Below are 16945 nucleotides of genomic sequence, written 5' to 3'. Positions count from 1 at the left end.
AAAAACTGCCCTCACCTGGTTAAAGAGCCACATTTCTCTATTATTTCACTCACAATATCAAATTAAAACAACAACTTATTTTACTTTAGAATAATTTAATTCTTGTTTCAAATTGCATGAACAAAATTTCTGATCTGATAATGAATTTTATTAAACATCACAGTGAATTCTGCTCAGAAACATTTAGTGTGAACAGGACATAAAAATAAGCAAGAGTCAGAGCAATGCAACACACTTCCACCTCAGGATACAAAAACATGCCGCTAAGAATTCTGGGAAATAGTTTCCATTCCTGTCTTTTTCTTCTTTACATTTTTTTTTAGTGCTAACCTAAAAACTCTTAGAGGTTTGACTAAATCAGTAAAAAGTGAACACAGCTTACAACTGTAAGTTTATCTTTCACAAACTCATATTTAGGTTCAAAATCTAAAACTGACTAAATTTATTTGACTTAAAGAGCAGAAGATACAACTAAATGCAACTCAAATGTTTTACAGTTTTTAAAATTCCAGCTATTTTAGGTTACTCTACCTTATTATGACTGCATCTTTACTTTCTCTGTCTGTTTTGCTCCATACTTCCTGTACATGCAGATAAATTCAAGTTAAAAGTTGGATAGTTTACAGTAAAGTTTTGTGCTTTACTGTGATAAAATCTCTTTGCTCTCTGCAGCTGTCTGAAAGAACGGATTCCCACCTTGAAAACCTCCATCTTTGCTTGACGTTATGGGACGGAGTCCTGCAGCTGGGGGAGGAGGTGGAGAGCTGGACCAACAGCAGAACCACGGCGCTTTCTCACGGTCCATCTTTCCAGAGTGAGGACGACATTAAGGCTCTGCAGGTAAAACCGAGTCTCTGCTGGGTTTTAGAACATGAACTCGTGTTGGTTATCATTCCCCAGCTGGTTTTTTGAAGGATATTAACTTCTTTCACTGTGGCTGCAGAATGAGATTATGACCCAGGAGGAGAGTACACGGCGTTTCCACAGAAAAGCTGCAGAGATTCAATCGCTGCTTCAGAGTGCAGAGCCCCCTCTGGAGCTGCAGGTACACCAACGATGCTTTGCTTTCAGTTAGTTTGGTTCTGAAGGTTCAAATTTCCTTCAGACTTTCTGGTTGATATTTTGTATGACACTTATTAACAAATTTAGGCCCCTCAAGATCTGCAAGCTGAATATATTTGGTAAAATTTTAAACACTAGAATATATTTCTCTTCAAATTAAACTCATTAATCAGAAACAAAGTTGCTATGTAGGATCTTATGAAAGCCTTTTTCTGTTTTTAAGGTTGCAGAGACCCAGATGAGGAAGAAAATAGAGCAACTGAAGGAGCTCTTTTTGGAAAGTGAGGAGGTGTATAAGCAGACGGTGGCCACAACGGGACAAATTACTGAAAGGATGGCAGAGTCTCTCAGCTCCCTCCAGAAGATTCAAGACTCCCTCTGCAGTTTTTCTGGTCCAGACGTTGCAACAGTCCTGGCGAAACTTAAGGTAACTGCTTAAATGATGCTGTTTTGTAGCGTTATCAATTATCAAAATTAAAATTATTTTGCACATTTTTTTCCTTTTAATTGGGTTTCAGCTGCTTCTAAAAAACAGACCAAGTGCTTAAAAATAAACACCAACCCGTTTTTTCGGCAATAAGTTAATGGTTTTTTTTTTTTTTTTTTTTTTTTTTTTTTTTTTTTTTTTAACTTTATTTTTATTGGAATTTTTAGAATATTTTCAAAAAAAATAAAAAAATCAAACACTACAAAAAGACAAACAAAAATAAAGCAGAACAAACAAAACAAATATAACATAGTGGGGGGGAGACTCTTATTACAGTATCACAAGATTCAAGGGTACCGTTCGTATCCAAAATTAGTCCTGTAACGTTGATGTGATGTTTATCCATTTTTCCCATTTGTCCTGGCATTGCTCTTCTTGTGTCCTCAGTCTATGTGTTAGAATCTCCATCTCATATAATGAGTTCACAGTCTGTATCCATTCCTTTCTGGTGGGAGGGTCAGATTGGCACCACTTCCTAGTTATTACCTTTTTGGCAGCCACCAACAGAATTTTAAATAAGTAACAGTCATTATTAAGAACAACATTCTCCAAAAGGCCAAGATATAAAACCAGCCCAGTCTTAGGTATTGTGTAGCCTAATATTTTTACAATCTCTTTGTGTATTTCGTTCCAGAACTGTGTAATTCTAGGACAAAGCCAAAAAACATGCGCATGGTTAACATCAAATTCTCCACAATTTCTCCAACACGGTTGGACAATAGATTTGAATTTGCTGGTAATTTTGGGTGTTATAAAAAATCTGATTATATTCTTCCAACAATGTTCTCTCCAAATTCTGGAAGAGGATGTCGTAGTTTGGGTCTTCCAGATACTAAGCCAGTCGTTTTCCGTTAGCAGGATATCTAATTCCCTTTCCCATTTTGTTTTAATATCCAGAGTATTTGTGCCTCTATTTTCCAATAGATGTTTATAAATTAAAGACACAGTTCTGAGTTTTTTACCCTTATAGGTCTCGACCAGCATTTTGACAATCCCATTTTCATTTTGGTCTACTCTGTGTTTTATCTCTTTGTTATAAAAATCCCTTAATTGTAAATATCTAAAATGATCTTGAGTACTCAGAGCAAATTCTTGTTGTAGTTCCTGGAAACTTTTGAAATGCCCATCTTTAAGGACTACACATAGAGCTGTTAAACCTCTTTCTAGCCATTGTTTAAATCTTAGGTCTTGAGTAAAATATTTATTATAGGCTGGCCATTGGATCAAACATAATTGTTCCTCTAGTTTGTATTTTCGAATTATATATAACCATTTACCCAGTGAGAAACTAGTAATAGCATTAACTTTCTCAAGTGTATTCTTGGTGGTCTCTATATCTCCAATGATACTCCGCAATTCTCTTCCATGGACTTTTTGTTCAATATTTTTCCATTTCGCTTCATAATTTATGTCACTTATATTTATTATGGGAGTTATTTGAGCAGCATGGTAATATTCTCTAAAGTCTGGTAATGCCATACCTCCCTTCTCTTTTGGTAATTGTAAAGTTTCAAATCTTATTCTGGGTTTTTTGGCGTTCCATATGAATCCAGATATAATCCGGTTCCATGTTTTAAACTGTCTGTCTGGGATTTCTATAGGTAGTGCCAGGAAAAGATATAGCAACCTTGGTAATACGTTCGTTTTTATGGTTTCAATTCTAGAGCTGAAATCTAGTGTTAAGACGTCCCACCTTCTGATGTCCCTCTTAATTTCTTGGTCCACTTTAATAAAATTTGCTTTATATAGGTCATCCATATTTTTTGTTAGCTGTATTCCTAGATATGTCATTATAGTAGCATTCCAATTTAATTTATATTGTCTACGAATCGTTTCTGATGGTGTGTAGCCGAATGTTAAAACCTGTGTCTTTTTCAAATTTAATTTATATCCTGAGTAGAAGCCAAATATCTCCAACTGTTTGATTAGACAGGGCAGGGAATTTTCAGGGTTTGATGGATAACAAATTACGTCATCCGCGAACAAACCTATTGTGTGAAATTCATTATGTATATCAATGCCTTTGAGATCATTATGTTGTCTTAGGTGTTGTGCCAGTGGTTCAATATAAATTGCAAACAGTGTTGGTGATAAACAGCACCCCTGACGTGTAGAACGTTCCAGTTTTATATTATCAGTTAGGTTTCCGTTAATCTTGATTCTGGCCACTGGTGATTTATATAAGGTCCTCACACACTGTACGGCCTTTTCATTAAAACCAAATTTTCCAAGTGCTTTATATAAGAAGTTCCAGCTTACGCTGTCGAAAGCTTTCTCTGCATCGAGACTGATTAAAATAGCTCTTATTTTTTTACTTTGAATATGGTCTATAATGTGAAGTGCCCTCCTGATATTATCCCGTGTTTGGCGACCTTTAATGAATCCTGTTTGGTCCTCATCAATGATATCTCCAATGAATTGTTCAAATCGTTTTGCTAATATTGAGGTATAAATTTTATAATCCATGTTTAGAATAGATATTGGTCTATAATCAGAGCATGTCTCACTCACCTTTTTTTTTGGAATAACTGTTATAATTGCTTCTCTCCAAGATGGAGGAAGCACTGCATGTTCCAGAGTATAGTTAAATGATTTTTCTAGTAATGGTAGGAGATCTTCACTAAAGGATTTGTACCACTCGGATGGCAATCCATCACTACCTGGTGTTTTACCGTTTTTTAACCTATTAATTGCTTTTTGTATTTCTATTCTTGTTATGGGAGAAGTGAGAAGTTTATTCTGGGTTTCTCCAATTGAGGGCAAGTCCAGTAAATCCAGGAAGGTTTCTATCTGTCCATCGTCAGCGGACGGAGGTTGACTGTATAATCTTTGATAGTACGTCCTAAACATGTCCTCAATAATTACAGGGTCGTGTGTCATTTGATTTGTTTCACCATCTTTTAATTTATAGATATTCCTATCCGACTGCTGCTTTTTCAGTTTCTTTGCCAGCAGTTTTTTTCCTTTAGGCCCGACTTCATGGTATGATTGTCTAATAAATTTTGATTTCTTTTCAATTTCATATGTAAGCATTTTATCAATGTTGTTTCTTACATCTTTTATTTTAATAAGCAGATTGGGATTTTGGGTTGATTTATGTTGTTTTTCTAGATCTATTAATTTAACTCTTTCTTTTTCATAGGCTTCCATTCTGGATTTTTTAAGAGCCACAGTTTTTGAAATCAGTTTTCCTCTTAATACTGCCTTAAGTGCGTCCCACAGTATTACCGGGTTAACCTGACCATCGTCATTCTCCTCTATGTAGGTTTTGATATCATTAGAAATTTCAGTTTTGAATGTTTTGTGGTTCAGCAAGCCTACATTTAATCGCCAAGTTGTTTTGCGTTTACTGGAAAGTAAGTTAAGTTTTAATGTTAGGGAAGAATGATCAGATATACTTGTTTCTTCTATTTTACATTCCTTTACTTTATATATGTCAGATTTATTCATGAAAAGGTAGTCAATTCTGGAATAACTTTTATTGGGCGCAGAATAGTGGGTATAATCCTTTGTTTTAGGGTTTAATTCCCTCCAGACATCAACAAACCCAAATTCTTCAAGTGCCAGTTTAAATTTTTTTGTAGTTAAATTTTGTTGTTTTTTATCATTTGTTGTATCAAGCTTCGTGTTCAATATCATATTGAAATCTCCTCCCAAGATCAGCATTCCCTCTGTTTCCATAATTATTTTATTGAGGAGATTATTAAGAAATTGAATATTGGTGTTTGGGGGGTTGTAGACATTGACCAGTGTTACCTTTACGTTTTCAAGAGTCCCCTTCACTATCACATATCTCCCTTCTTTATCTGATAGATCATGGCTGCAGTCAAATTTTACTGAGTCATGAATTAAAATTGAAACTCCTCTTTTGTTTCCAAGTCTGAATGAGCTATAAAATGTATTTGAGTAGCCAAAGCCCCTCAGTTTTTCATGTTCTGATTTAGACAGGTGTGTTTCCTGTAAATAAATTACCTGCGCATTCTCTTTTCGCATTTTAGTTAAAATTTTTTTGCGTTTTATAGGATTGTTCATACCGTTCACATTCAACGAAACAATCTTGATACTATCAACCATTATTTAGTTTAGAAAGGTCACCCTTTGATATCAGAAAAAGAACCCCCAACAAATAACTAAACGAGCTATTAAAACATAGATGAACAAATAGAACAGAAACTTCCAAAGGTAGAGATGTGTAAGGACATCCCTCCAGGTCCCTGCTGGTGGGAGGAAGGCAAAACACCACCCTAAGGTGGGGGCCCTCTCTAGTAGTAGCCTGAGGTCTACTTATACTAGATAAGTCCAACATTTGGTAAACTCTGCAACATTTACTCCATTCGGTATTTGGTTAAATATCTAACAAAGACCTATAACAGATAACTTTGGTAACAGAAGCTCTTATAATAATGCGAACCTATGGTTCAATGTTCAGTCACTGGTCTTCACGTCTGAACTCGGTAAGCTTCTCCCTCGCGCGTTGACCTGCATCGGTGTTGATAATCCGTTTCCATGGCAACAGTGAGTCGAGCCTCTCCTTGGCCAATCTTATCTTGTTTTCTTTTGGAACCCAGGTCAAGCCGAAGCCTCTCTTGATCATATCCGATGCCGTTTCGTCCGCGTTCTCATAGGTCCGCACTCCAGAGTCCCAGAAGATTCTCATCTTTGTGTACGGCGTCTGGAATCTGATACCTTTCTGTTTCAAAGCTGCCTTTAATGGGCCGTACGCTTTGCGTCTTTCTATGACATCCGAAGCATAATCGTTATCAAAATAAAGACGTTTGCCTTCCATCTCCATTTTCTGCTCCCACGCTTTCTTTAGAATAATTTCTTTAGTATTGAATTGCAAGAAATTCACAATTATAGATCTCGGGGCTTTGTTAGGAGGCGGTCTGGGTACCAAAGCTCGGTGTGCCCGCTGTATCTGGAGTTCACTTCCATCTGGTAACTTCAGCTGTTTATTTAGCAAATCGGTGACAAACTCTGAGACCGATCTACCTTCTTTGCCTTCCGGAACTCCATAGATACGAAGATTATTTCTCCGGCTTCGACTCTCCAGATCCACAAGTTTGTCGTTCATAGCTTTGTTCCTTTCTAATGTCTCAAGCAGCTCATTTTTCATTTCGAAGCACGCAGCTTCCAGGTCAGCCACTCGGGTCTGTATCTCGGTGATACTGCCCTTCTGGTTCTGCAGCTCGCACATCATTTCCTCCCTGAATCTGCTGAGATCTTCCTTCATTGTGGCTTTTACATCTTCTTTGAGTTTTTCTATGTCGTGCTTCATTTCGTTTTTAAACTCTTTTAGTTCTTTTGAAAGCGTCTTGATACCCTCCAGCAACGCGTATTGCTGTGAGTCAAGGCTAGCCTTCCTCGTGGTAGCATTAGCTTCATCTCCACTAGCATCTCCCGACTGTTCGTCATTTTCTTGTGTTTTAGTCGTTTTCTTTTCGGTCTTGTTAGTTTTCGGCATTTTCCCCCTTTAAGTGATTTAGCCTGTCGTTTTGATAATTATCTGAATTAAGCGAGGGGGAAAAGTTTAATTACCGTCACGGAGGAGCCTGTTTTTATGCGGCCATCTTGTTGCAGCGTTGACCCGGAAGTTCCCAATGGTTTTTTTTTTAGTGTTTGGGAAATCAGCTGTTTTAAAAACATTTGAAATGTAACAACAAAAGAATCGACAGGAACTGCCCCTGACCTAGCAACCCCAGTGAAGTCCAGCCCGTCACCTAGCAACCCCAGTGAAGCCCAGCCCGTCACCTAGCAACCCCAGTGAAGTCCAGCCCGTCACCTAGCAACCCCAGTGAAGCCCAGCCCGTCACCTAGCAACCCCCAGTGAAGCCCAGCCCGTCACCTAGCAACCCCAGTGAAGCCCAGCCCGTCACCTAGCAACCCAAGCTGAGCCAAACATGCTGAGCCCTAGCATGTTTGGTCAACTGGTTTTACCTCTGTGTGCGCTGTACAATGTCTGCTGAAAAAAAACAGTAATTAAGTTTATAATTATGTTTTAACTTGTTAAACAAAAACTCCTTCACAAATTTGTTCGTTTTTCGGTATCCTGCGTCCTCCGTTTGGTCACAAGTTGCTTATTTATGGTGGAATTTGTGTTAAAAAAATATGAGATCACTATTTAATTTCTTATTTTCTTTCTCAAGGAAGTTTTAACTGGAGATTCATGTTAAGCTTTGCTCAAACTTGCTATTTCAGTGTTTTTAAAATGCTCATTTATAACAGTAACATCTTCCTCTACACCACATGTGTCAAACTCGAGGCCCGTGGGCCAAATCTGGCCCGCTGTAGCTTTTTCTGTGGTCCTCTAGATTCTAGACTAAACACTAAGTGAGCTTAAATATTATGTTATCAATCAAATCAATGCAGTTTTTATCTGTTTACTGCCAAATTATATCAATCAGTCCCTCCAGTTTCTTGAGAATTATTGTGGAAATTCACACAAAATAAACACATCTCTGCACTTTTTTGGGCTAATACATAATTGGGAGTTTATTGCAGATTTTTCTCAAAAATAAATTTTTTTGCATGTACTAAACAGCTGCCTCAGCTCTAATTGATGTCAGATTATAGTCCATAACCTGTACAGCGAGTTATAAAAAGTCACATTTACCGTCATAAATAAGCTCATATGTTTCCAAATTAGTACCGCACACACTTAGATTTTTATTGGAAATATTACAAAAAAATCACAAAATCCTGGAGGGACTGAAAAGATGCTCAATATTATATTTTAATTTTAAGGACTTATTGATATTTTAACAGTGTGTGAACAGGTTTTATCAATACATTCTGGCACAACCGGCCCTTTAAGAGCATTCATGATCTGGATTTGGCCCAAAATGAGTTTGACACCTCTGGTCTACAGGAATTATGTCGGCGGCTCCACACCGAAGATGAACGAGCGCAGAGTTTACTGGAGGATGTGCAGGTTCTGGCCTCCATCGCCGGCCCTGACAACCTCCAGAGTCTGTCTGTCAGAGGGATTGAGCTGGAGGAGAAGCTCAGAAACACACATCTGCTTTTCTCCGAGGTGGAGGAACAGACCGAGAGGAATGTCCACCACCTGGACAGGTAACCTCACATTGTCATTCAGATCACGTTCTGTAGTAATTTAAATGGTTTTGTTTAGTTCTTCTCAATGAATTAGCATGTATACATGTGTCGGGACAATCTCACATTAAAACAAAGCTGTAACATTGATATTATGTTGATTTTATCTGAATTTGTTCAGTTAATTTAGTTATCGATTTATCGTATAGAAAATTGACACATTCTGCATATTTTTATTCAAGCCTTAAAAATGCATTAAAAGATAGAAATAAACAAATACTTAAAAAAAAAAAGAAAGAATAACATTTTATTGCCTAAAATGCAACTACATAGCATCCATTCAGTGAATGCTTGATCATTTGTAGCAAAGAATGCATCTGCAAAAAATACTTCTAACATCAACATATGAAAAACTTTGACTTTTCTGCTTGACTCGGCATTACTACAGCGTTGAACTGGTCTGTTGATTATTTTTTGGATTAACCGATTAAAAACCTCAAAAGCAAAACATACTTAGCTTGAACCAGGAGAAGCTAAATTAGGGGTAGAACATATTTAGAGACAAACGTTTTTTTTTATATTAAATATAAAATGTATGTTGTTCATTAATCATTAATTGAGTCTGTCTACTCCAATTAATGATTAAACAATTACTAAATTACTTGACGACGATTTCAGTAATTGCTTAATCATGATTAACCCAATCTTGAAGTTCAGATTCAAACCTTTTACTCACAGGCTGTGGAAATAAGAGTCAGGCAGGAAAACGGGTTAAACTGGAGATAAAACCAGAGCTGCGGCAAGTTTAGCTTGTTTTAATTTAGCAGTAGGTCCTGCTCCATGTTGGGAAAATTATTATCTAAGTTCATTTAAATTATGACTTTATCTGAAAGGTTATGTTTTCATATTATTATTATTCTTTTGTGTTTTTTACTAGGCTCCTTTTCTTTCTGTGGTACATTATTAACTGTTCTTTGGATGTTTGTTTGGAGGTAGAAAACGTTTACACACCCTTCCTGTTTTATCAGAGATACAGGAAACAATGCCATGTCAATAGTCACAGGCAGACTTAAAGAAATGCATAACAGACTGTTTAGAGCTACAATGTTCATGTGATTAGGTCATATTCTGTTTCAATAAAAGACAATTGAGGACTGAGAGCCAGCGAAGTTGATCCCAGACAGTGTCTGGATTCTCTTCCCTCTTCTGAAGAAGAGTAACTTGTGTTTTTGGTCGATTTCTTGCAGGTTGAGAACCAAAATAGACCCAACACTCTATGTGGGAAAGTTTCTCTCATTGTAATCTTTAATCTATTGTATACTGTGCAGTTTGTGCATTAAAGCCTGTGGCCTTTGCAGGCTCCAAACGGAGAAAGAGCAACTGGAGAAGTGGCTTTGTGCAGCTGAGGAAGATGCACTGAAGATGAAGAATCTGAGTTTTCTGCAAGAAGAAGCACTTCAGCAAAGGTAAACTGCTAAAAAAAATGTAATAATGAGTTATTACAGCAGAGTAAGTAAAGTGTATTTGTTTGTTTTCTTTAAATACACCATATAACTGACAGAACTGCAGTCTACTGCAGAACTTTTATAAAAATTACAAAAGCATTATTTATTTAACATGTTTTATTTAAACAAATATGGCCTTTGGATCAAATTTGTACCACCTTAAATACATATTTACTGTATATGTTTGCTTTACTACATACCCTGTTTTTTATTTTACTCTTTATAGTAAATATGTAGGTAAGGTAATTTTATTTATGTAGCAGATTTTAAGCAACAAGGCAGTTCAAAGTGCTTTACATGAAATAGAAGGAAATACAAAAAAACAAGAGACAAAAAGGTAAAAGTATAATCCTACATTTTGGTTCCTCATGTTTAAGAAGAATAAGAGTAAATAGTCCATAATTTCTAAACTATTAGGGGTTTCTCTGGATTCTTGATCTGATCAAATATTTGTTTTAGACGACCAGATATGTTCATAGTGTTTGGAAAACCTGGACTTCCATTAAACATTAAGCTATGTTTTGTTGATAAATTGTTATTAATCTATGAATAGATTTTGTTTGTCTCATGTTTTTTATTCACTGTAAAGAACATCCAGCTTGACAAAGCGTCACCATTTTTCTCATTAATCATATAAACCAGCGGTGTCAAACTCATTTTGGTTTTGGGCCAAATCCAGATCACCAATGCTCTTGATCAGGGGTGGGCACTCCTGGTCCTCGAGGGCCGGTGTCCTGCAACTTTTAGATGCATCTCTACTTCAACACACCTGAGTCAAATAATGAGGTCGTTAACAGGACTCTGGAGAACTTGACTGCACTTAGGAGGAGATTCAGCTGTTGGATTCAGGTGTGTTGGACCAGGGAGACATCTAAGAGTTGCAGGACACCGGCCCTCGAGGACCAGGAGTGCCCACCCCTGCTCTTGATTATGCCAGAATGTATTGATAACACTTGTTCACTAACTGTAAAAATATCCATAAATCCTTAAAATAAAATAATATGGACCATCTTTTCAGTCCCTCCAGGATTTTACAATTATTTTGTGATTTTTGCAATAAAAATCAAAGTGTTTGTGGTACTAATTTGGAAATATTTCTGCTTATTTATGACGTAAATGCGACTTTTTATTACTCGCTGTAAAGATCATGGACTATAATCTGACATCAATCAGCTGTTTAATACAAGTAAGAAATACAAAAAATTTTTTGTCAAACTTTTGACAATTTTTGAGAAAAATATGCAATGAATTCCCAGTTTTTAGCTCAATTTGTTGATTTTGCGTGAATTTCCACGATAATTCTCAAGAAACTGGAGGAACTTATTGATATATTTTGCCATTAAACAGAGAAAAACGACATTGATTTGACTGATAACATAATATTTAAGCACATTTAATGTTTAGCTTACAACTTAGAGGGCCACACAGCAAGCTATGGTGGGCCGAATTTGGCCCATGCGCCTCGAGTTTGACACATGTGATATAAGAGTCTAACTGACTTGTTTGTAGTTAATGATTAGTTTTTTCTGTGTTTTGCAGAGGGAGGACAGAGTGCATTGCTGAGCTCGTATCGTCTTTTAGAAGCAGTAACCTGCAGCAGTGTGTGCTGCTGCAGCAGAGCTGCGATCTGCTGCAGCGATGTCACAACTTCTGCACAAACCTAGGAGGCGTTTCAGAGGAGGCGACGCCCATGCCGAGTAACGATTCAGAAGCATTTCAGGGTTTGGTTGAATCCATTCAGTCATGGTTTGATGGTCTGAGACAGAGTGACGGTGGAGAAATTGAAACTTCAGCAGAGCAAAGACTTTGTCATGCTCAGGTAGGAACATAATTCATATTCTAAACAAATATTCTTGAAATATTTAGCAAAAATGAACAAAATGACTTATTTGTGTGTAATTTAAAGATCTTTAAACAACCTAAACCAGCACAAAATTAACTTCCAAACCATTTTATTATTAGTTTTCCACAATTCAGCCTTTAATTATACAAAGGTAATTATAACTGATGATAAAATATTTGTCACTTTGTGAACCTCAAATTAAAATTCCACCTTTTGATGCCAAATAAACATTTAAACTATGTGTTTTTAAAAATGTCTGTTATGCAGCTTGAACGGTGCAATGTCAAAGTCCTTCCCACCACTTCTGTAAAATGTGGTGGTGGTAGCATCATACTGTGGGAATGCTACTTTTTGTTAGCAACAGGAAAGCTGCAAAAGACTCAAGATTGGATTGAGGGTACACCAGAGCGTCTAGATCACAACACATTCTTGATAGAATGGTCTAGTCAAAGTCTAGCCCTAAATGTAAATAAAACTCTGTGCTTAAGCTATTTCTCTAGATATGCTGGTGGTGATGTACCCTAAAAGACATTTCTAATAGCAGTGAAAAGTGGTGCTAGATACAAATGCACACCACACTTTTCAGATTTTTACTCTTAAAAATGTTAAAATGCAGATTGTATCTTTTCCACTTCATAATTGCATCTATTTTGAGTTGGTCTGTCATGTGAATATGAAGAAATTAAAGAAGTATGAATAATTTAGCAAATCATTGACAGATTTTCTCCATTTGTCTAAAGTTTGTCCAGCTTGTTCTAAGCATGTTGTGCAGAAGTCATGTTGCAGTGACGTATAAACCGAACAAACTGGAATCACCAGTTAATGTTTTTAACAGAGCAGACACAGGAATCTAAATAAACAGATTACGCCTGAGTTTGGAAACGTCTGTGATTCAATGAAACATTTTGTTTTTGTTTCAGGCTGTGTTAAAAGCTACAACTGGAGCGGAAACGCGTCTGCAGCAGCTCAGAGTTACTGGAGAGAGTCTGAGCCAAAGATTGTCTCCGGAGCTGAAACGAGACGTTCAGCTGAAGATCCAGAAAACACAACAAAACTGGAAGAACCTTTTGGAATTGGTTCAGCCTTATTTCAGGTGACTAGAGCCAAAAATATCTCTTCAAAAACTCAGATTGTCACAGTTTTAAAACCTTCTCCAGGGCCCGCCCAGGGCTTTTTGAGGCCCTGGGCAGATTTTCATTTGGGGCACCCATACCAACATGTCAACACTGGATTATTTTTCCTTCTTGTGTTTAACCTGCTGTCATATTAGCATAATTTGCAATTAGGTTACATCTAATTATGGCTGTTTATTTGAACTTTTTAGTAGCAATCTAAAGAGAAATTTGGATTTTTAACTGTAGAGTAATATTTAGGTGTTCCCTAATATTTTAATTATTTGAAGGGAACATCAACTGATAAGCACTAAATGTACAGTAAACATGTTAACAAGTTTGATACAGCAGGAAGAGATTAACCTATTATTGTTTTAACAACTATAATAAAATAATATAGAAATAATTTTTCCACATGTAGTTTGTATTATTCAATTGCTGCATTTCCATTGACCATTTAATTGCGTAATTTGGAATTATGAAAATAAATTTGCTTACTGGAAACACAGCAATTAAAAAAAAAAACTCACGTATTTTGATACAAAACTTTTATTCTAGGTTGAGTAAGGAAATTAGCGTATTTTAGTGTGCGAACAAACTTATTCATGTGTGATTTTAATAGCTTTTTTTATGGAAACACAGCAGTTTGCAAAATCTTTACGTTTTCAGTTTATTGACAAAGTATTGTGCACATTCGTAATGTAAACGCAGCTTCTGTTACTTTAAATAGATATACATTTATTTTATTACGGTAGCTTGGTGCTCTTGGGGGCCCCCTGGTGGTGTGGTGATCCTAAACGACCGTTGAACTCGCATTGCATTGGGCCGATTCTGACTTTCTTTGTTGATCTATTTATTAAGGAGCTTTTACGATGTTCTTTTAGGGTACTGGAAGATGATCTGGAGCTCTCCTCCGCCTACCTGACCAGCAGGCAGGAGGCTTCCTGCAGAGTGGAAGAGCTGAAGCACCAAGCGGAGCAACTTCCATCTTTATTCCCCTGGCCGGGCTCAGCTGAGCGAGTGCAGGCCTGCTTTCTCGCCCGGCAGCTGCAGGTTGAATCTGAATCCCTGAAATTAACCTTAATCAGTCTGGATGAGAAGAGGATGGAGCTGGCTGAGAAAACCAGGAACGCCATCTGGAAAGATTCCTCTTGGGATGAGTTAGAAACCCGTTGGTCAGCACTTATGGCAGAAGTGAAGGTAAAATGATTTTTATAGTGACTGCCAGTTGAGTTCATGTTAAAATGCATTAGAGATTGATAAATCTCTAATTTGATTTGTAACTTTTTTCTGTAAAACCTCATTTAAGAATGCAAAGACAAAAGACCACATATCCAAAATCAAACAAGTAAAGAGCTAAATGAATAATACATTCATTAATAAAATAAAAATAAATTAAAGCTATGGTCTTTAAGTTGGGGATTGTGAACCCTACACTACAAAAACACAAACTCTTAGTGAGTATTTTTGGTCTAGTTTCAAGTAGCCCTCTGGCTAGCTCGCTCTTTGGTTACCTAGCAACTCACCCACTCTTTGGTTACCTAGCAACAACCTGTTGCGTAACTGGCACAGCAGCAGTTTATAGTTCCGCCACCGTTACGTATAACGTCTTAAAAATAAAAAACAACAACGTGGAGAGAAAACTGGATAAAACTGGAAATCTTATACATTTTCCGTTTTAAATCTTATATATTTAGATCTAAAAACTAACATGAATTATCAATATTGACTGATGTGAAACATTTAGATGGTGATATGTTTCTCAGCCATATCGTCCAGCTCTAGGTGAATTGTTTTTATTTTTACATACTCTGTCTGATGATGTAATTGTTTAAATAATAAATGATTGATTGCTTGTCCTTCTTACCAAATTCTTAGTAGTAATTTCCTGGAAGGCCAGTTTTTAAAATATGCTGAAGTAGTGCTACTCTTACTTGAGTACAGGGCTCTCAGAGTTTGAGTTGCTTGGTCTGCCTGAAATGTCCGCAGGGTTTGTACGCCCACCTGCAGAAAGGTCTGAGTAATGAGGAACAGTTCGGCCAGCTGCTGCAGGCCTGCCACCATCACTTGACAACCCTTCAACAGAGGATGACGGCTTGCCAGACCCGAACAGAAAGCTCCGGTGGGCTGACCTCTGACGCAGCATCTCTAGAGGTAAAACCCTTAAAGAGAGCTGACTCTGCATATTCTGTTTCCACCTATATCATGTTTCACATTTCTCTTTTTCTCCATCCGCTTCCCAGGCTTTGCTGAAACAAGTAGCAGAAATTGAAAAGGAGCTTTTAGTGCTTGTAACGCTCAGGGATTCCCTCACAGCCAGCTGCACAGCAGAAGCCCAAGCCAGCCTTTCAGAGCAAATCAGTAACCTCCACAACCACAAGAGGGCGATAGAGCGTGCAATCCCTCTGCAGGAAGAAGCCTCCCTTTTACAGGCAGATCTAAGAGATCTCGCCAAAAATGTGGAGGAGCTGTCTGTGTTGCCAGATGTCTTCCAGCTGACACAGCAGTGGCGTTCAGTACAGGTAACATTAAAGAATACTGTGAAGTGTCACTACATCCCCACATAAACACATGTCAAAAACTGCATGCATGCTTTCAATAAAACAAACATTTGTGCTTCTCAGGGGTGGGACAAAAAACTGACACAGCTGGATATCAGAGTTAATGCCCTGCAGAGGACGAGGGAAACACAGGAAGTGCTTCCTGCAGAAGCCATTTTTACTGTCAGTGCTGTTTGGAAAGAACTCCTCAGGTACATCGTCTCAGTTTATGACAGCAAATAAAGGCAGATGGGACTGTAACTGTGACAGAAAGCTGATTTAGCAGAAGAAATGGAGAAAACAATGTTTTTCTTGTTTTATTATTTATTTCTGTAAATAAATATGTTTATTTAAAATATATTAATATATTGGTAAATTCAAATAAATTACTGAATTTTTGAAAATGTAATAAAATTACATAAAACAGACTGATCTGTTTTATAGCTTTGTCAGTGTAGTATTTGGAGTATCAAAGAATATAAAATAATAAATTATGAGATTAAAGTCATAAAATTATGAGAATAATTTCTAAAATTATGAGATTAAAGTCATAGAATTATGAGATTAAAGTTGTAAAATTATGAGAATAAAGTCATAATATTACTAGAAAAAGTTGTATGAGAATAAAATCATTACTTTAATATTATTATATCGACTATTTTCAAAATATCCTGACTTTATTCTCATATTATTTCAACTTTATTCACGTAATATTGTGACAAGTTTTTCTTGTTATATTGTGACTTTATTCTCATACGACCTAATTCTCATTATACTATTATTATTATTATTATTATTATTATTATTATTATTATTATTATTATTATTATTATTATTATTATTATCATCTTAATTTTAATGTTTTACTAGTGTGACCCTCATACTCGTAGAGAGTCACACAGTTCATGGATATAGAAGTTTCTGTAACAGAAAGAAGAGAAAAACTGTCCTAATTTCATAAAAATTCACTTCCCATTAGTTTTTGTAAAACATTTTGACTAAAAAACTGAATTCTCTCCTTTTTTGTGCCCTAAATCTAGCCTGAGGTCAGTTTTTAACCAGAAAAAGGAAGAATGCGTAGAAGTAACGGGTGAGACAGTGAGAGGCGTCATCAGAGATCTGCAGCTGTGGATCCAAGCAGCAAAAGTTCAGACGTCATCATCATCCAGTCAGGTAACTCACAAACGTTTCCATTAATGTTTTCCATTAAACGTGGATCAGGTTGAGATTTAAATTCAACCGCAAAAGTTAAGAACAAATGCTCCCAAAGTAATATGTTGCTGCTATGTTATCGCCAACATTTATTGTTGTTCTGTTTTGATACATAAGCAAAGATTTAAGTT

At 36.6% G+C, this 16945-nt stretch overlaps 1 protein-coding gene across 9 annotated transcripts in view; it reads left to right on the top strand.

Annotated features, from left to right (window-relative positions):
• Nucleotides 1-16945, top strand: part of LOC102237361 (nesprin-2-like) — a 127349-nt gene that overhangs the window by 32891 nt on the left and 77513 nt on the right. For all 9 annotated transcript variants that reach the window (XM_023348193.1, XM_023348199.1, XM_023348194.1 and 6 more), the window contains 12 exons: nt 673-840; nt 944-1045; nt 1286-1489; nt 8418-8623; nt 9961-10068; nt 11647-11926; nt 12871-13043; nt 13947-14262; nt 15052-15216; nt 15306-15584; nt 15687-15814; nt 16643-16775. In XM_023348193.1, the coding sequence (XP_023203961.1) occupies nt 673-840; nt 944-1045; nt 1286-1489; nt 8418-8623; nt 9961-10068; nt 11647-11926; nt 12871-13043; nt 13947-14262; nt 15052-15216; nt 15306-15584; nt 15687-15814; nt 16643-16775 (2262 nt within the window). The remainder of the gene's footprint in view (nt 1-672; nt 841-943; nt 1046-1285; nt 1490-8417; nt 8624-9960; nt 10069-11646; nt 11927-12870; nt 13044-13946; nt 14263-15051; nt 15217-15305; nt 15585-15686; nt 15815-16642; nt 16776-16945) is intronic.

Source organism: Xiphophorus maculatus, chromosome 15 (assembly GCF_002775205.1).
Source record: "Xiphophorus maculatus strain JP 163 A chromosome 15, X_maculatus-5.0-male, whole genome shotgun sequence".
In the NCBI taxonomy this organism is placed as follows: domain Eukaryota; kingdom Metazoa; phylum Chordata; class Actinopteri; order Cyprinodontiformes; family Poeciliidae; genus Xiphophorus; species Xiphophorus maculatus.
The sequence above is the reverse complement of the archived record's forward strand: the minus strand, read 5'-3'. Positions and strand labels throughout refer to the sequence as shown.